At 29.7% G+C, this 21,606-nt stretch overlaps 1 protein-coding gene across 5 annotated transcripts in view; it reads right to left on the reverse strand.

The window, feature by feature from the left end:
• The window catches only part of LOC129958537 (teneurin-m-like), a 416,933-nt gene that overhangs the window by 15,233 nt on the left and 380,094 nt on the right, over positions 1–21,606 (reverse strand). For all 5 annotated transcript variants that reach the window (XM_056071080.1, XM_056071079.1, XM_056071076.1 and 2 more), the window contains 8 exons: positions 20,631–20,919; positions 17,042–17,309; positions 14,863–15,003; positions 12,726–12,975; positions 11,109–11,344; positions 9,595–9,752; positions 8,207–8,472; positions 6,701–7,482 (listed from right to left, as the gene is read on the reverse strand). In XM_056071080.1, coding sequence (XP_055927055.1) covers positions 6,701–7,482; positions 8,207–8,472; positions 9,595–9,752; positions 11,109–11,344; positions 12,726–12,975; positions 14,863–15,003; positions 17,042–17,309; positions 20,631–20,919 — 2,390 coding nt within the window. The remainder of the gene's footprint in view (positions 1–6,700; positions 7,483–8,206; positions 8,473–9,594; positions 9,753–11,108; positions 11,345–12,725; positions 12,976–14,862; positions 15,004–17,041; positions 17,310–20,630; positions 20,920–21,606) is intronic.

Here is a 21,606-nt window from a genome sequence, read left to right on the forward strand (position 1 = left end):
ATAAAAAAAACAATTAAAAAATTCCATTTTTGCTAGTATGAAATAAATTAATTAGGAGTGAATTTTAGAAAAAAATCCCATTACTCAACAGAAAACTCTATTGGTTGCCAATTCAAATTATTTGCCTTTCATTGAAAAGATATGTCTTAGGTAAAAGGTTTATCCTCCAGGTGCATGGCCATTAATAAGTTGTTCTTTTGTAGTTCAGTGTCGAAATATACCAATGAATATATATTTTCAGAGAGAAAGTTCTATTCTTATGAATAATGGATATGTTAACTTCTTACGCTCTTTAACCAAGAGCTGCTTACGGTATCAGAAATTCTTAAAATGTCTTTCACATTTTGAACACGAAACTTCAAATAAAATTATTGCTTTAATTTATACTACTATGTCAAAAGTTTTACTTCTAAAAGTTTAGACACATAACATAACTATATAAAGATGAAATATTTAAAAAATTACAACCGGTCACCCCATTACCACAGAAACCGTATAAATAGGAATACTATGTTCCATTAATGGAAAATATTACTCATATTCATATTTTCAAATTCTTTCGGAGATTATTATTATTATTTTTGCATTTCAAAGAGAACTTTCTTATGAAAGTAATGAAAAACATAGAAAAATATGAAGAACAATTTTCATCTTTTTAATCCCATTCATGTTTTATTAAATATGCTACGCTCATAAAAGCAAAGTCTAAGATTACTTATTATACTGTTTTGTGTAGAATGAGAATTTGAAACACTAGAAAAGCTTCGCTAAGCGATACTAAAGAATTGAATACATTTTCAAAGAATATTCTGTGGAGTGACTGTTTTATGTTAAAATGAAGCTATTTTAAGTTTTTTTTAAATGGGAACTTCTTTGTTCTAAAAACAAAATAGTTTTGAAATTTTTTATATTGTATATAGTAATAGCTTTATTGCAATAAAAACATTTCATTCGTCACTATTTCAAAACCATAGATAAGTCAAACTAAGCAAGAAATCACAATTTTTGAAACAAATTCGAATGTATTTGCCTGTCAGTTTTTATTTTTTTATTTGCAAAGTAATATGTTCATACGCATTTGAAATCTAAAATTAAAAATTTAGAAGATTCAGACATTTGCCGTTGCGGCGATGCAGGTCTTCGCAGAACATTGCCAATAGTGACGTGAGATAGGCCTTAACGATCTTTTAAAATTCCTCATTACTCTGGAAGATTTTTGAATTTTATTTTAAAGAAAGCCGGAGTATTTAAGCATTCACCTCCAAAGTTGCAAGTTTGTATGCTGGTTGGCAAGATTCCAGCCATCCACGAATCACTTGTTAAACAAGACCCACTTGCTTCCTTTCATCGAGCCTGCTACTTTTCTACCTTAAACTGAAAACTGGCTAGAAGGCCAAAGCTTCCATATTTTAAAAGATGTTAAGGCATACCTCATATCACTATCGAAATATATTTTGAGGTGGGAATTGGAAAGCTGGTCCACCGACATGATAAAGACCTAAATCTTCGCGACGAAAATCAACCATTTTCGTACATAACTTTTGGTAATTAATTCATTTTGTTTTCTACTCATTTTTTATGCACATGGGAACTTGAAAAGAAAAGAAGGGGAAAAAATACCTGCCTTAGTACAAAAAGATTTTCTAACGTTTTGATTTCGGTTGATTTTACATAAACTTATTTGATTTGGCTTGTTTCTCAATTTTTAAGATGGAATTTTGTAATCCATTTTCAATCAATTCTTGATGGTCTGGAGTTTTGTACATTTGTTGTTAACTATTTTAAAATTAAATATTTTTTAATTCTAAAATATCTGATTGATTTAACTAAGTTTCGACTCTATTTATTAATGAATTTGAGGAAAAAAAATTAATTCCATATATTTATATTTGAGTAAAAGTTAGAAAATTAAAATTAAAAAAAAGTTATTTTTAGTGCTTTAATAAAAGAATTTACTTCCAATTTATTTTCTATGACTCATATGTTGTTTTTCATATACAGTGTCTTAATGCATAATTTAGTCAATATTCATGACTAGTAAACAATATCTACATTGGTAATTAATATACAGTTTGATAAAAAATTTTGTGAAAGGAAAAAAAAAAAAAAAAGAATTGTCTAAATTCACTGCAATAGAAAAGAAAGTTGGTTACAAGTATAATTATATCATTATGTGGCTGGAATTTAAATGGGCTATTGTCGTTGCTAAAAGACGAATTTTCAATAGAAAATTGAATGAAGAAAATGCTAAATTGTTCTTTTGAAATTTGATTCCTTTTGCAGTCCTAGGTTATAATCGGGAGGTTTAAGAAAAATCGGTTGTTTGGAAGAAAACTTTGAAAATAATGCAGAGGATACTGAATTTTACATGAAACATTAGAAGCCACTGAATACAAAATGATTTTGAAAATTAAAAAAAGTAAGAGAAGTGAGAAAAAAGATCGTATTAATCATGAAAAGGAATGAGCCAGTAACTCCGAAAGTGGAAATCTTTTTAATCTAGGAGAGATTTTATGTTCACTTCTGAATAATTTCTAAATGCTTTGCATATAAAATAATGCAGGACCATGTCACTTGATATTATTTTTTCTTCCTTTATGAGGCAGGGAATTAATAATATGAATATGTGAACTTCTTTTTCCGTTATTAAATGTACTTTTTTTTAATAGTAGTGTGAATTAAAAAATGAAAACATTTTGTATTTTGTATTTAAGTCCTTGTTTCCCACTTTGAAAAACTCCAGTAATAAATTTAAATTGCCTTATTCCGAGTTGCCGATGGCAATAGATATTGTCCATAGTTAATTTCAGATAAAGCAAATCATTTAAAGTAACTGCAATTATCAAACGCAAGGGACTCTACTTTTTTCTCATCTAATTGTTTTTATTTGAATTTCTAAGACTAATGATTTTAGATAGCGCATTGGTGAATTCGTCTCAGAATGGAAATGCTTAAAGGAAACATCTCTTTGGAAATATCTTGCTTACACTTCAATTATACATCTGACTAAGTCAATATAAAATCCTTACTTCTGTGGTTTGAATTACATTAATTACAAATCAATAAATATCTGAAAAAGTTAATATTACTCATCTGTATATTCAATAAATTTATGTATTTGTTCTGTTTAGTTTAGCTACATTAACTTCCCATTTTGAACAATGCATAGTCTAATTTGTAACAGACCTCATGATTTTGAAACGCAATCAGATGACGATGATGACGCCTAAGCTGCTCCTAATCCAAACGCACTACACCAACCAGATGTGATTTTGAACCGCGATGTGCACAAGACTTGTAAAAAAAGCGCATTTTTAGTGAAGGTAGGTTACGAACCTAAAGTCTTCTGATCTGGAAGCTAAGGTCTTATCATTAGGTCACCGTGACTTTATGCATCGCTTTGGTAATCAAAAATATCAAATTACTATTGAATGATTTTGCTTGATTTTTAGTTTTGAAATAATCAATGGAGAGATTATATGACATGGGAGAAAATCCGAAAAATATCTTCGGTCGTCAGAGCAAGCACGAACGAAGATATTTTTCGAAAATTAATTTCTGTTTTAGCGCTTATTGAAAGGTTTGTTTTAAAAGTATCCAGCATTTCTTCGTAAAAGATATTTGTAATGCGATGTCACAAAGTAGACTTCTTTTAACAATAGTTTAGACATTGTAGGAAGCAGCAGTGAAAGACCTCTTTTATATAACGTGTAGCTGCTTCACCTCAATTTGTATGGTGTCTCTTTCAGGAGTATTTTGAAATTAAGGAAAATCCCATATTGTATTAGACCAAAAAATTCTGCATCAAATGCCCCTTGCCCAATGGTACTGTTAGTTTGAAATTATTTATAAAGGGCAAAATTATTGATATAAAAACATTTTAATAGTAAAATAAAAACAGAGAATTCAAAAATTCCATTTCTTAGTGCATTAATAAATAAAAGTTTTCTTAAGAATAGCAAAGTTACGATTTCTAAGATTTTAAGCTACTGTTTCTAAAGATTCTACAGATGATAAATTATATATCTTTTCCATAAGTTTTAGCATTCAGAACAAAATGCAAACTTAGAAATCCAAACAAAAAATATCGTTCTATAAAATAAATAAATAAAATGAAATGAAAGAATCAAGAATTAATAAAAAAAATATTTTGGATAGATTCTTCTTTCTTTTGATACAAGCAGTATTTATTCTAGAAGAAAAAAATCTTTTCTTATCTATTTAACTGAGTGTCAGAATTGCTTGGTGGCTTCCTTGGATTTTTTTTGAAAAAAATTATAATTCTGGACTTTTGCATTCTTCTGACTTACAAAATGTAAAGTATTTGCAAATATTAAAGGAAATCTGAATAAATGATTTGCTTATTTAAAGAATCTTGCAAAAAGGAAAAAGATAGTGGTTATGTCTTTCCATTCTTCGATTTCGCCCAAATAAATACTCCCCGTTTGAATCTATATAGAGTCACGTCAAATTGCCCTCATAACTATAAAAAACAACCGTAAATATATTTTTTGATTCAGTTCTTGGATTGGCCATTCAAAACATGGCACTGTATCCTGTAATTGAACCATCGATTTCTTTGCGTTTAAATTCAAAGATATTTATATGAAAGGAAAAAATCTAAATTAGAGAATTATCTTGTAAAATGAGCAATCGAACGAGTATAAATAGATCAGAAGTAAATTTTGAAAGATATTTTAACAAAGCGGAAATATTGCAATTCCACTAAATTGCGTACTGCTTAGAGATAAACTATGGTTAAAATTTCCGAATGATATCTGTATTAATTTGTTGAACGTAATTCAATGTTTATAAAGAAAAATAAAACATAATCGAAAAGTGCCTACAAATATGTTTCTATTTGACCGAATTCGCGAAGAAGCACTCATCTGTTCTAAAAGTGTTGTTCTGCAATTTCGGATAGGCTTTATACGATCGTTATTCAGAAAAATGCGATAAAAAATTAATTTACAAGAATTTTTCTTAAAATTCTTTTTTAAAGCGATGAATTTTTTGAATAGAATACATTTTTGAAATATAGTCTGTGCCTTTGGAAACTTCTCTTTTCTATCATAATTGGCTCTCGAAAACTATTAAAAACAGCGTTCGTTATCAGACATCGATAAAAATGATTTCTGAATTACAACCAAATAGAAACTATTTGAAATTACAAAATAATATTTCCATAAAATGGGATTCTTTGCTTTCTCTTCAGAATTGGAATCGATAGAAAAGTGGCTATAGGTATTTTAGGTATTTTTTAAAAGATTTTTTTTTTAATGAAAAAGCTGCATTCCCCAAAAAATTAGTAGAAATCACTCTGAAATTTTTGCCAGATATTCTTTTTGTATATTACGTAGTGATAGAGAAAAGAAATTCTTTTGAAGTATTTGTGTCTTTTTGTTTTAAAAATTATTCTTGACCTAATTAAGCTATCTTGATACGTGGCGACTCATTTTATTTATTAGTGTACCTACAGCATTTATATTTAATAGCCTTTTATTTAAATGCGAAAAACCGAAATTTTAAATATTCGTTTATTTGATATAGTGTCATGGTTTAGTTCGCAGTAAGATATGTATTTTTGTAAATTACTTCTAGATAAATGTATTCGAACTTCTACCCATCGAGCATTTAATGAAGTAAAAAGTTCAATTTCATAACTAAAAGTGCTGAAATAAAGAAATGTTCTCTTCTTGTATGTAAATTTTATTCATTTTTTCCATAGACAAAAACGCTGAGTAAAAAGAATCCATAGGTTTCAAAATTTAAATAACATTGTTTTGTTGGGTCTAAAAGGCCATGATATATTTACATAATGTAGCTTACAATTTTCGACAGTCACTGTTTCATTGTTCACCACTACATTTTTATGAACCAATTTGTTTATAATTTTTTATATGCTAGGCGATATACCAAGAATCGCTAAATATAGAAATATTTTCGTGTTTTTATAAATAAATAAAATCGTTTTTTAATGAATAAAAATTTAATTGACTGTAATAAAACCTTCATTAAAACCTTCCTTATGTTTCATTATCTATGGGTAAAATTTGAAATACTTTTAACAGATTTTCAAAAATCACCGAAAGTTAATTATTTTCCAAAAGTTACTATAACGAGAATCCCATACTAGCTGTTGAATGATACATAATAGCATTGAAAAACTAGACATGTGTTAATTAAAAAGCTGCTTAAAACATTCAAAATCCTCTTATGATTCAAACTTTTTCTATACAAAACAGAGAATGTAACCTGCTTGAAGCACATTTTTAAACGCCTGGTTGCTTTTAAAATTATAGACAACAATATAATTTCCAAAAACCGCCGAAAGTTAATTTTGTCAATTCGAAGGCAAATAAAATGGCTTATGCCATTTACACGTTTTAATTCAGCAGAAATGATAATATAATAACTTTATATAATAATATATAATAATAATACAACTTTTGATTAATAAAAACGAACTATTTAGAGAATAATCGCAATACTTTGGCTGAAATTTTCGTGCTTCATATTATTTTTGACCAAAATTTGAAGATTCAGAAGATTGTGTTCTTTTCTAGAGAGCAAACTATGGATGAATTTTCACATTTTTTTTTATCTGTTTTGATTTGACGGGATCAATCTCGATACCGGCAACATTTATACTAATACCTTTCCAGGATTATGGTGAATTCAAAAGAGGTAGTTCACTTACTTTGGGTTGAGATAACGGAAGTTCCTTTCACTGTTACGACTAGCTGGCTATCCTTCTTTTCATCGTGCGAGAAGACTGAGGCTCCTTCCGAACTCAAATCGAAAGACAGTTTGGTCACTTGCCCACTTGGTTTGACAACATCAGTCAATCGTCCATTCTCATCATACACGTAAAAGAAAGATCGACCGGCGGCATCTGAACGACTGGTCAAAAGTCCCATGGTATCATACTGAAATTTAATTTCTAAATTATCCGGATCGACAATAGTTTCTAGTAGCCCTTGTTTTGTTACTTGAACCCGACATTTGGTTCCTCTAGCTGTTTCAATAGTATGCAAGCTATTACCAGAATCCCGAAGAAATGACACTTTATTACCGGATGCATCTGTAACTGCATTGAGTTTGCCAAAACTTGTGTTCACATTATATAAAAATGTATACACTGTTTTTCCTGTCAGTATGCTTCGAGTAACTGAGTGCTGCCCATATTTGTTGAATACATACACCTCATGATTGTCGGGGTAAGCAATCTGGAATTCGAATTGTTCATCTGGTTGCGGTAAGTAGGGTATAGCTGATAGGATTCTCAAGCTTCCTTGGTCTGCTATATGGACTACTCCGTCGCTTGTGACTGTTAAAGATGAAACTGCGAACAGTTTAGTATCCATTGCAAGAAATCCTTCATCTTCTACAGCACACGTACAGTTAAGCCATTCGCATAGGCAACCATCTTCCTTACCAGCAAAATGCAACAATTCACCATCTGGAGTCAATCTTCGAACTCTGAAAATTTGAAAGAAGACCATTGTTTAGAACTTCAATCTTAAAGAAATATTTATTCATATAATCATACAAGATAAGCTTAAAGAATACAAGTATTTTGATTATTGTGATCGCTTAACACGAATGAAAATACTAAAACAAATTTAATAAAGTTGAGTATCTGAGAAAATTTCCTGACATTTTTGACATCGAAATATTAAAATTATTCGTGTACAGAAGCATAATATTACTGATTGTTTCTATCTTAGTCCCTTTCTCCCAAGATAATGATGACAATATGAGAATTGTTTTTAATAAATAAAAAAAAAAAAAGACTGAAAATTTTTGGCGATAAATGTTTTTTAGACTAGGATTGTTTCTGAACGATTTATGAAAAATACTTGCTTCTGTGATGAACCGATACATATTCATATAAAGTAATTAATTTATGTCAATTACCATTTTAGAGTTAACAGCCTAATTACGAAAACAGTTATTACTGAGTTTTTAGTTCACATCTAATAAATGAAGAGTTTATCATTCCCTTTGTACCGGATTAATATTAAATATTGTTATGATGACGATACTCTAAACTATAAAATATTTCTATATTGTTTATACAAATAAGATTGATTAAAACATAATTAGCAAAATAATTGTATTTAAAATTACAAATTAGGTTGATTTATATGCTGAATTTTAGATTAGGCGCAAAGGAAGTCTTTTTTATGAAATCCAAAATTACCTGTTGACATTGTTTTTATCCACTTCAGCAATGTAAAGTTCACCAGTTGGCCCGAAAGTAAAACTAATCAATGATCCTAAGGCTGAATCTCCTGTCTTTCTGGATTTTTGAGCAGCTGCGCTGGGAGATTTACAATAAGCTGGTTGCCCAGCTACTGCCATCACTCTCTTGTCGTGGGTCAGTTTCAGTACCATGTGATCATCTATGAAATAGAGAGCTCCGTCGAGAGGATTAATGGCTAAATCTGTTGGCCAGCGAAGTTTAACCTGGAAGTAATAGACATTTCAAAAACCAAAAGCGAAAAGAAAATTTCTTTGAATTAACATGCTCTCTGGAAATTTATACATACATTATGAATTTTATTTAATTAAATTAAAACACTTCACAGTCTTGATGAAACGAGCACACTGTTATTATTATTCTGAGTTGCATGGTGCATTTTATAATTTTTTTATGTCCGAAAATTTCTTAACCTTTACAATATCTACTCCGATGATATAAACAATATGCGGTGTTTATATCTGTATCTTTATATAGGAAAATTACACTCGAATGGAATGGGGTAAATCTATGGAAGGAATGTCTATCTCATAAAATATCACAAAATGTTTGTTATCTGAAACTCGTCCCAGCAATCCTAGTTAGATAAAATCGGTGACACAAAAGTATAGAGCATCACTGATTAAGCATAAAATAATCCTTTACACACACACAAATAGCTTAATTAGCAAATACTGAGTCGATGGTATAAATCTCTAAGTAAGATCAGATCAGGAGTTTTATCACGGTCTTCTGACCTCCAAAATCTTCTGATCACGATTCAAGAAAATAAACTTGGTTGAAAATACGCTTCCCCTTATCTAAATTAATCTTCTCTATGTGTATCATCATCAAGAAATTTCCCTATTTGGGGAAGAATAAATATGTATTTGAAGCAGCAAAGGATGTATTGTAGAATCCTATTCGTAATGCTATGTGTGTTAATTTCATAAACTAAAACCTAGTCGAGAAAGATAACTAAATTTCCTATGCTGTGCGATAAAAATTAAACATGAAGCATATTTGAAAATCTTTTGAATGCTAAAAGCCTAAAATTAAATTTAAGGAATTTAAAAGGTGTCATTTTGAAATTCGTGAATTTCAAATAGGGTTTTAAAGAAATAAACAATAATTTCATGACATACGTTCGAAATATTTTCAGTTATTTCTAAACTAATGAATATTAAAGCTGAATAAATAATGAGATGAAATGAAATAAATTATTTAAGAATTAATCTGATGAATCAAGTTCGCGCTCTCGTAATTTCGAAGCATAAAGAAAGCTCATTTCTTTGATTCTGGAATAAACAAAATGATACTTCTGGAGTCGTCTTTATGAATGAACTTACCTCTTCCATTTTCAGGGTTCCAGAACATGGTATTGGTTTCCACTGCTTCTTATGATGATGATCACCGATAAGAGTATGAATGATTCCTTGGTTATCAACAATTCGGATATTAGCTCCGTCAGCAAAATACAAAGTATTGTCCACGGCTACAGCCATACCTGCAGAGATAATCCATTTCAGATTGACATTTCCCTTTAGAATTTATTAGCTATTTTGAAAGATGAAAAGTTCATTGATTGATTCTTTGAAGGATATTTCTAATACATTTTTTCTCTTTATTAAAAATGTACGCAATATCTTTCTACGGCATTGAAATAATTACGTTTAAATTTGTAGTCTATATACGATTCAGGCTGCCATTTCTGTATTTAAAAATTTCGTTTCTTAAGTTAATAAAAAGAGATTAGCATTATTAAGTAAAATTTATTTATAAAACTAAATATCTTTTGTTCTTTTCATTGCATTTAACCCAAAATTTTCATTCATTTTAACCCAAATTTACTATCAGATGGAAACATTTGTATAGAATTTAATTAAAATTAATTGTTTAGTCAGTAATTTAATTATCAAATTATTAGAATACTATACTGTCAGTAGGAAAGCAAAACTGCGCAACTTTCATTCAAGAAGCAAATGAAACATCGACTGCAAATTTCTATTCATTCAAATATGAAACAGATGAAGTTCAATAAACGTAGTTAAGCATTAAGGAAGAACTTGCTTTGGGATTTTGAGGTCACCATAGCACATTTCACCGAAATGATTATCTATCTTGGAGAAGTGAACCAACTAGCAGTTGGACTGTGCTCTTGTGAGGTAATTCCTCCTTTGTGATGAATAATAGTTTTACAAGCATAGGAATGTGTCGAAATCGGTGATGCAAGAAAAGTGATTTCTTTTGTCCCACAATTTTGAGGTTATCTGTTTGTTTTCAGTAACTGTATTTCATTTTTGTTACTCGGTGCAATTCTTATGAAAATACACATCCGGAAATAATTAAACTAAAAATAGAATAATTCAGATTTCATGAAAATCTAAATTAGTGCAAGCATACGTACAAAAGACACCTTTCTTTCATGAGAGTTCTCTCAACATTATCCCGCACTTCGAATATCTGCTATGGCAACATGATATGCATTCGCCAGTATTTATACCCGATCTAATTTCACCAGGTTCATGTCAAAAATGGGTGCGCTATTGAAAATTTGGATGTTAAAGCATAAAGCCAAATCTAATATTGAAAACTCATCGATCTATTGTAAAATTATTGTACAAAACAAAACATCCTTGCTTGAATTATGAACATATTGTTGATTTTCTCTGAAAGAGGATATGATATCATCATAGAATAGGGAACTTTTAATCTGTCAACATAGCATTCACTGTCAAATATTCCTGCATACTTTGTGTCAACTTGTTTATTTTTATTTTCTTCTTTTTTCTCTAAGTCTCATTTACATTAAGATAAAAATCAATTTCCTTCCGATGAATCAATGATATTTCTTTCTGCTTACCTTTTGGATAGGAAAGTAAAGCCTCCAGAGCTGGTTTTCCATCTCCACAATTATTTTTGTCCCTTGGGAGACACCTGATTCCACTCCCAACTACTACATCGAAATTCGAGTCGGGATCTTCCACTTTGTCCAGAGAATGGACTCGAAGAATTTTATGATGTTCAGGAGCTGAAATGTACAAATGACCATCGGTGGGGCTGAGGGTCAAGTGATATTGACTGGAGACATCGGAGGTTCTGTGAAGAAAAGGATTTTTAGTCTAATATTTCTATTCATTATGAGAAATTATGAATAGTGAAAATTATTTCTAAAACATTCAATGCATAATTTTTTTATGCAGGACAATTCAAAATTTTTTAAATAAATTAAAAGCTGCTATGGCTATGAGATATCCCAAGGATGCAGTCATAAAGTTTATACATGGTAATAGATAGAAGTTTAAATTACGCGGTTTCTATGTGACTATTTCGTTCACATGGATAACACCTAACGTTTTACCATTTCGGACAACATATTTTGGTACAAACTGAATTCTTTATTATTTAATATATTGTTTGTGGTCGATTTTCATGGATTGATGTACGAATTTCAAATATTCTTTTCGTTTGCACATGTTCGAATGATCTTGATATCTACATGTACATGAGATTGGCGAAATATTTTCAGCACTCTTTTATTATCTTTCGGCATTGTGCATACTCCACAATGGACGAAAGCATCATTGTTTGCTTAACAGACACATAATTTGAAATGGGACTATCTTTTTGAATTACCTTGTATTTTGTTAAAGAAATTATTTTAATTAGTTTCAATGGTAAAAAGATACAAAATCTTTGATATGATTCCAAATGTAAATGCTTTTATATTACAAATGGAAAATACAAATATATTAGTTCTGCTTTAAGTTACTTATTTTGAAAAAAAAAAAAAAAAAAGCTGCTTCAAGGGTCAAAAATAAATGAAACCCTTCTAGACTTTTTCCAACAATAATACCTTTAAGATTTTAAATATTTCAGTGCCATAAACTTTTTTCTCGTCATGGGCATTTAGTGTGGTGGATTCTGATACTCATAACCAAAAGGAATATGTAACAACGCAAATTAGTAAATTAAATACAAATTCTATAGATTTATAATTACATTCGGAAGATACTTTAATTTTGGTCCCTACAAAAAAGCAAGGAATATTCTTCTACCTATAACTTTGCGTAAAACATTAAGTTTACAACTTAAAAAATTTCATCCTTTTGTTAGAATTAAACTTCTCTTTTAAAAACTTGCTCACTTGTTTCCATTTTTTGAATAGAAAAAAATAATGAAATATTTAACGTTGACGTTTCTCTTTTTTCAAAATAAATAAATCAATAAAATAAAATAATAATAATTAAACACAACAAACACATCCAATTTATAACCCCCATTAAAGAGGTTAAGATATTACAAAAGATTTCTTTCCAAAAGGTTGTTTTTCAATTACAAAAGACGCGTGCTATAGTTTCTAAAATTGTGTCAACTATATTCTATTTAAATTTATTACTTTAAGTTAACATTCCAATATCTTCTCTATGAAATGATTGAAAGTGATTTTCTCCAGACCAGATTATTAAAAGGAACTTACTTCATACGGAATACTGTGTACACTTGGCCATTGGGTGTAATTCGACGTACAAGATTGAAATCTCCGACATATACACTGCCATCCGGTCCACTGGCAAGTGCAACAGGAGATAACAGTTTATTATCCCTGGCGAGTCCATTACAATCAGGGCAGAGTAATGGACGCGGCTGGCTATTACCCATCAATATAGATATAACTCTCGGTTGTTGCCGAAAGTAGATGGTAGCACCATCTCCCTTTTGCAAAACACCTGAATCACAAAAAGATCATTTAATACTGCTAAAAATAATTTCTTTGAATCCTTCTAATACATACATACATACATATATACATACATACATACATATATACATATATATATACATATATATATATATATATATATATATATATATATATATATATATATATATATATATATATAATTAGACAGACGGAGAAGGTTTAAAAAATTCAGGAACTAGCTAAGTTTAACGGTTTATGTTGTCTGTAGTATATCCGTATCTCCACTGTATGAGAATTTTTTAAGAGATGGAAAAAAAAATGTATTTTGAATCGATAGCTATGTATTTTTGCTTGTTAAATCTTTTATCAGACAGCAAGATGAAAAAAGAGCTGATTTATAAAAAAATGATTTAGAATCGATACCAAGCCATTTTTTAAGCTAAACCGAGTCTAGTTTGAATAGCAGTGGATTGCAAAGAGATCTGCATTTCACCAGTTTTCCAGCTTAAAATAGCATGCCATTCTCAAATAATCTCTTTATTAGTCGATCAAAAATGACTCATCTAATCAACTGATGGAAAGTTTGATTTTAAAGTCGATTGTTCTGTGTGAAAGATTTGATTCCATTTGTTCAGGGTCATTCACCAACAAGGGCCGAAGAGAAAAAGATAAAATTCACCTTTTTAAGGGATGGTCCTTATTTTTTAAAAATTTTTATTTAATTTTTTATTTTTTACTTTTTTAGTCCTCGAGCATTCGATTGCATTTTTTTCTCAAATAAATTGATACATGAGGAGAAGAAATCTGAGAAAAGCGACTAATTGATTAGTATTTAAGGCTGAGGAAGCAATTTTAGGACTTCAAAAGAAATTGTTTCTAAATAGATTGATTTAGTGTGCATATGAAAGGAAGGAGTTTATGCAAGTTAAAAACTCTAAAATAAATATTTTTTTACACTCAGTTTTTTACTTGTTCCATGTTTGCAATTTTGTAATCGAATTTTCTCGCACTTTTTTAAGTTCTAGAGTTTTTGAAATTTTACACACTTTTGAACATCCATGATACAGTATTTTGATCTTTTTATGGCTTCGTTATCTGTTACAGGATTAATTCAATTAAACTTTGATTCTATAAAAATGATGCTATCTCATTTTTAGAATTAGAATTGACAGTAATTTCGAGATTGATATTTACAATACAGAATAATAAATAAAAGTCTAAAAATTTAAACTCATTAAATTAAAAAATCTACATCTTTGTATTAAATATATTATAATTTACTTTTCTTTACTCTTGTAAACATTTCTTTCTTAAAAGAATAATGAACTTTACTTTATTTGATTATTTCTTTTGTTTTGTTTTAATTTTCTACAGCCTGCACTCAAAAAATTTAAAGCTATCGATGTGTGGTTAAAGAAATTTTTTTAAAAAATAGTATATTTTCAGTTACGTTTATTTTTGTGCACTTTATTTTTAGGGAAAAAATAGTATTCCGACATCATAGTTTAAAAAAAAAGCACTTCATTACAAATGTTTTATTAAAATCAAAGGTTTTGAATAAGGAACATTAATAATAAATAACAAATATATTATTAATTTCATTAAAAATTATTAAACGCATACTTACACACAACTTATCTATTTGCAAAAGTAAGACTCTGATAGTAATTTGAATTATTACTTGTTGAGTAGCAAACATTATTTTAAACTTTAGTAAGAACGAAACAAATAGCATTTTTAATGATGAAAGATAAAATCTATGTATGTTCTCGGACTAATATAAAGAATTATTTTATTATGAACTCATTATATTGAAATTTTAAAAAGAAATTCGGTACATAAAAACAAGTTATTACCAAAATTATTAAAAAAAATTCCATTAAAAGTTAACGTTTCACAAGAAACGGCGCACCTTCGTGAAAATTGTATCTGTGATGTACATCCAAGTTCCATGATCCAAGTTCGGAAATATCCATATCGTAACCCCTCAGAGTTGTTGCCTGTACTGTCCAAACCACACGATCACATTTGCTGTATTTATATCCCACGTAAACTGAAAAAATAAATAAATTGCAACACAAAATCAACACATGTTCTAATAATTGCTGAGTATTATTTAATTTTTATGTGTTCAAGCATTTCATATTGAAGTTATATTAGATTTAAAAAAAAATCAGCAAAGCGGATTAATTTGGTTTTAAAGTTGAAGAATATTTCAATATATTTGGCAGGAAATAAGAAGCAATTTGATGGAACGAAAAGTAATACTGTCTCAACTAATTTTCAATTCCGGATCTGTAGAACATTTTTGTCAAAAACAATTGAAAATTATTTTTTTTAATTTCTATTTTTCGAATTTTTTCCTTTAAATCATTGCAACAAAGACCTGAATGAATGGTAATAAGAGAATGCTAATGAGATAATTGAAGCAACATTTGCCATTCCATTTCTTATGGTATTTAGTCTTTTATTTTTATGCGGTAGAATGTCATCTTTTCTGTTAACAAGGGTGGATACTTTTCAATCAAAGTTTGGATTCTTCATTCTAAATGTTGACATGAATTGCTTGCGATTCTGGTTCTAGCAGCTCAAATGACTATATTGGAAAACAGCAACATTATGTGCCTGGCGTATTTGTCTGGTTTAGGGATATGTAACGGAATTTGACTGGGAATCTTGTATGTTTGTGTCCAATGAGTCTACTAACAAGAAATGCTCCTGCATTTCGTCGGTGAAACAACATTTTGCAAGAATTTGTATGATTAAATTTGCCAGCTTTTCTTGGAACCTTTTCTTTTAAACGATCTATTAGAAATGCTCTTGAATGTTTTATGAAAATGGATAAAACTCTTCGATCATTTGAAAAAGACTTCCACGATAAAATATGATTAGTAGAAATTGTTGATTTTCTGAATGAGGAGAGTAGCAAGCACCAAAGTAGACCAACATGAGCTTAGCAAATCGTTTTTGACCTTTAAGAGATTCTTATGCGGATAGATAAACATCACAATATTTTTAGGAGCTTCAATTGCCTTTCTGAAATTCTAATAGCAATCAAGGGAGCAACTACTTTGATTTTTGGCAGGACCGTTTCAAATCAGTATGATATAGTAACAAAATTCGACCAGTAAAAATAATTTAAAGAAATAATTTTTACTTAAAAATACATAATACAGCAACAGTGTATACAGTATATTAATTAACAAACACCGATAATAAGATATTATTATATGCGCAAATAAGATATTATTGCTCCTAATAGTACTTAAGAAACTATTAGTGCAAAGTACTTAAGAAATAATTAGTTAAAATTTTCTAAGAAGCAGAATAAGGAGATTAAGGAGAAGAATAAAAAGCACATAAAGAAAAGAATAAGATTTCTAAATATTAATTGGTCAATAAAACCATTTAATGACTATATAGAATGTTCACATCAAGTTATTTATTATGTTACAAAATGAATATCAGGTTTTTTAAATGCAACGCTTGATAACTATGAGGCACCACTTTTAGTTTCCTGGTTCCATTTTTCCTGGTATCAAAAGTGGAAATTTTCTTTTTTGTTTTATAATTTTAAATGTAAGAAATCGGAGCTCACTTTGAATCACTCTAGTTCAAAGTGAGCTCCGATTGGGATAATAACATCCGTACAGCAATGTTCAAAATTAGTGGATATGTTTTGGTATTAAACATATTCAAGATGTTCCTAGAAAAAACTTGATAGTTTTTCTTTAAGAACGTTGGAAAGATCGCGTGTATATAGTTCCACTACCAGTCGACTCTCTTGACTTCAGATCCGAGACTCAAGCAAATGTAGCATTCATTATTCTAGACATGCTGATCAATGGTGAAAATTCGTTTTCGCCGTCTTGTAACAAATGGTTCTTATATTGAAGACTTGTAGGAAAAACTGTATAAGCTTTTCATTGTCTTCAAGTATCACAGCTTTAAAACCCCTAGATTCATTTCGAAGCACCCAACATTCTGTTATCCAGAATAATTTAATGTTTAAAAGAAAAGTCTCTGGAAGTTGACATTTTTTATATTTGTTTTGTAATGAAACTTTTTCTTACTTAAAGGTGTGATCTTACCTCTAGCTGTAGTGAGTCCATATACTTTTTGCTTATAGACATTTCTCTTATTCCATGCGAACGTGTACTTGATGTCAGGATCAGCCTCAAACATTTTCTCCACCAAAAATCCCTCGACAACTATTCGGAGATGAACAAGTCGCAGAGTCTCAGGAATAATAGAAGGCGTCAATTGCAAATGAATCGTGGAAAGGTATCCTTGAGCATGGCTGCTGTGATATACAAGATGGAGATCCGATCCGGGGATGGAGAAACTTTCCTGCAGTACCTATAATCAGGTCTTTTCAATCAGGTCAAATCTTTCCAAGTTACATTAATATCAAGAATTTGAATTATATTGTCATTTCCTTATTGCCATAATAATTTTTAAAATTTCCTTTACTGTATATCTTTTTTGCGCTATTATTTTTTTTTTTTTTCATTTTCTAGTTAGTTAGTTTCACTTGCGTAAGGGCAAATATTGTGGACTCCATCAAAACCAACAAGTGGATAAATATCCCAAATTTGTAGCAGATTGCGATGCGAATTTGTATTTACACACGCTTTCTTTTTTCAGTAAAATCCATTGCAGAAAACTTTATAGTTTTAAATTAGAGCATTTATTGAAGTGATTGCTCGACTGGTGCGCGTGTGAGGCGAGCTATTGCCTAATTTTGATATAAAATTCTTGATTATTAATTAATACCTAATTTATTTCCATGGCCCATTTACAAGACATATTTTTTAAGTTTAACAATTTTATCAACTCAAATAATCCTTGTGGATTATTCAGAAATTCTGATCATCATATTTTATATTGTTTTCACAAAAAGGATTTCAATCACTGGATTTGCTTCAAAACATTTCTATTGCAAAGATTACGTTTTAGAGGCTATTTTTTAGGAACTAGAGAAAAGCATCCTTCTAAAGCACGCCGATTTTAGACAATCGTGCTCAATTGCTAAAGAAAATGACTCAGATGTTATATCCATTTGGCATTAACCAACTATATCTTCATAACAATACGTAAAAAAATTAAAAAATAGAAACAAAAAGAGCTTGTGACATTCGGTGCTGTAATTTGATAAATTGGAACAGTATTTTCCGGCTTTTTGAAATGACAGAAGTCAAAAAATTCATTATTTTCCATTTTCCAAAAATTTGTTTACACTTCATTAACCTTTGGGGAGAGGAAATAAGGAAGATTATTAAAAAGATTGCACCACAGACGAATTCAAAAGATTTTGATTTGAAAGGACATCCGCGTATAGAATAGGCTTAATGATTTTAATAAGTATGTTTGAATGTTGATTGAAGTTGTTACAACAAAATACGACAGAGATTTCGGCAGAAAAACTAGCTTGAATTCATACATAATGCTTCAGATATGAATGTCTTTGAGAGGCAAAGAAAAAAATTGTAACTTTTTTTGAAAGAACTTCGTTACGTTGAAATGATTTTTCAGGGACCTTTCAAACAATTACAGAGAGTGTCGCATAATAAAAATGTATGCCTATATTATTAAGATTTGCAGTGGACAATAGCTGCCTTACATTATTACGAAAAGTCGCAGTACCTAGTATCTTTTAAAGCAATCCTGAAGGATTCTAATAAATACCTCAAGTCTTTAAAAATAATATATTTATCAATTACTTTCAAAATTTCATTTTCCAACATTAAATTCAGCAATGGAGAGTTACTTTTGTCGTGAAAACAGTGTTACTATAAAACAGCATTATATTAAAATAATTTTGCAAAAATACTTCCTGAGAACAAACTGCAAAAACATAAAAAGGAAATACAAATCGTAGATATAAACTAAATTCACAAAGGAAAATAAAGCCATAATAGCCTCTTGTTAAGATAGAGCAAGAATACAATACAGGAAATTATATACTGCTCTTTAGTTCGAGACGCTTAAAAGTGCAACAAACTGTAGATACAAAATAAGAATGCACATGAAGAATTCTAGACCAAATATATGCAGTGATACTTCCTGACATTGACGTTTTTAAAGGCAACTGGAATTTAGTCTTCTGTAGAAGATCAGAAAATAATTTCATATCTGGCGATGTCTAAAAGCTGCTACTTTGTATAATAAAGTTTTGTTTCATTTATTGTTATATCGCTGCAGCTTTTCTCTTTCGAGATGCTTTTACTACTTGATAATTTCAAAGTTTGTTCGAAGTACCATGAACAGCACAAATTTGCCTTCAAATATTATCAAGACGCGATAAGAAACAGATTTATTAATACACACCACAGTAAAAACAGATAATTTGTGGTTTTATTTCCCTTTCCTTCCAATACTTAGCATTGAACGAATCTTTATAACGTTCGTAACTGATTTTCTGTAGTATTAAAATGGATTTTTCCCCCAAATAAAAAATAATAGCTATCTTCATTGTAGTCTATTTATTATATTGTATCTATACATAGTATAAAATGAAGTCTCCTGAAAGCGTCTGTATGTTTGAAAGAGAAAAATACTTAAGTGACATTGGATACATTTGTACCATTTTGTAGGGCATTTATTGGGGAAGGTATTAGTGTATTGAAGTCATATCAATATAAAAAACAGGAGTTTTATAATTGCGATTTTAATTATTTTCATATTACGATTCGCGCATGCATAAAACAGCAGTATCTGTGCTTTGCACTTATCCGCGCATGTGCGAAAACCCCAAACACAGCATGCGGAAATAGAGCTGTGACATGCATATGCGATACATTTCTTTGTTTACGTCTGATTTTAAACAGAAATTAAAAACTCATGATGTCCAAAAAAATTGGTTGATATTGGAGATATTTGTACCATTTTATAGGACATTTATTGAGGAAGGTTTTAGTATATTGAAGTCATATCATATCGGATGGAGCCTAAAGTTCAGTTTAAAACTAATTTTTCGGCTTGGATATTATGCCACGGGCAACGCAGTGAGGGTACTGCTAGTTTGCTTATAAAGCTGATTACGAGTGCAAATAATTATGCTGCTTTTTTCATTAGCATGTGATTTTATCTTTTCCAAATAAAATCATTATTTGATTGAGTGGAATAAATTAAGTTTCTATGTTTTATTCTCTTTCCACGAATATTTAATACATTTTGTTTCAAAGAATAAATTTTAAAATCTTTTAAACTTCTTATGAAAAAGTCACGAAGAATACGAAGTCTTATGAAAAGTGTTCACCTTATTTCTCTAATAATGTGAAGAATCTTGAATTTGGATTGAATTCAATCCATTTGAGTGTTTGAAATTTTTTTAAATCCATTTTTTTACGAAGAGCTTCATTAAAAACATGTTTGATTTGTTTTAGAAAAATAGGAATGCTAAGTCTAAAATTGCTGAAAAAATGTCTTTTTATGTTAAGACAAATAAGATATTAGCTTTAGATTCATAAAATCTCATTTCATGTAAGAAAATATTATGCTAGAATTTTAAATATAGACACCAGTTAACATCTCCACTATGTTATACCGTGAAATTAACTCAATATTATGGGAGGAAACGACAAGCATTAATTCATCCATGCACTATTTTCCTTCTCCTTTAGAATAAAAGAGAAGGAGATTTCCTTCAGAAGATAGAGAAACATCTCAAATTTTTACCTGCGTCTCAGCCATAATGGCACTGTTCTCTGTGCATGCTCCTTGGGATCCGGATCTCCATGTTTGGTAAACAATTGGCTTCATCACGTCATAGTCATGCTCCATGCAAGGAGCCTGTTGCTGCAACAAATCCTCCTGGACTTCTGTTTCCACAGTGGCGGACATTACGACAGGGCTCATCACCATAACTGTATTCCACGGAACCATTACCGTACGCTTGATCGGATGAAAAGGATTGCGCTGGAACTGTAAAGTTACTGCACCTCCACCATTGACTAAGATGTCAAACCTAAGACAATTTCATTAATATGACTGAGCATTCTGCCAAAATCTGATTATTTAATAAATTCTCCCAATGATAAGGAGTTTTAAAGAAAATTTTTAAACTGAGAATTAATTCTATTGAGTTTAGTCCCGCAGTAGTTTTGGACTAAGAAAATCTTGAAGTAACTTCGACGTAATCTGTCTTCTAAACTGAACTTTCAGAAAAATTTTCGTTGAAGCAGATTTATTTTTAATAAAATCATAAACGATCTACAGCATAAATAAGTCCTAATGATCAAAAAAGAATTTAGCAATAAAAAAATGTTAATATTATAAAACCTAGAATTATATTACTAATTTACAAAAATTATTCTTTACTTCTTTTATGTTCTTAAGTAAAATGGTATTGATAGAGATATTATGCATCATTATATATTAACTTGAGAAATTGATGTTTTTTTATTTCGAACAAACAAAACACAAATGTAAAAGTATTATTAAAGTTAATAGCCAGACATAGTTTTGATTTAAATCCCATGGCTTGTACATTTATTTTTATTTGGTACTGATTCCAAAAATGAAAACGTCGTTTATTAAATCTTTGTGTTGCTTCGTTAAAATCTACTATATTCCTATGAATAATTCTAAAATGGATTTATTATTGTGTATTTAAAATTTGAACATCATGCGAATAATTCTTGGAAGTGTTTCA

The sequence above is a fragment of the Argiope bruennichi genome, chromosome X1, assembly GCF_947563725.1.
Source record: "Argiope bruennichi chromosome X1, qqArgBrue1.1, whole genome shotgun sequence".
Lineage (NCBI taxonomy): Eukaryota > Metazoa > Arthropoda > Arachnida > Araneae > Araneidae > Argiope > Argiope bruennichi.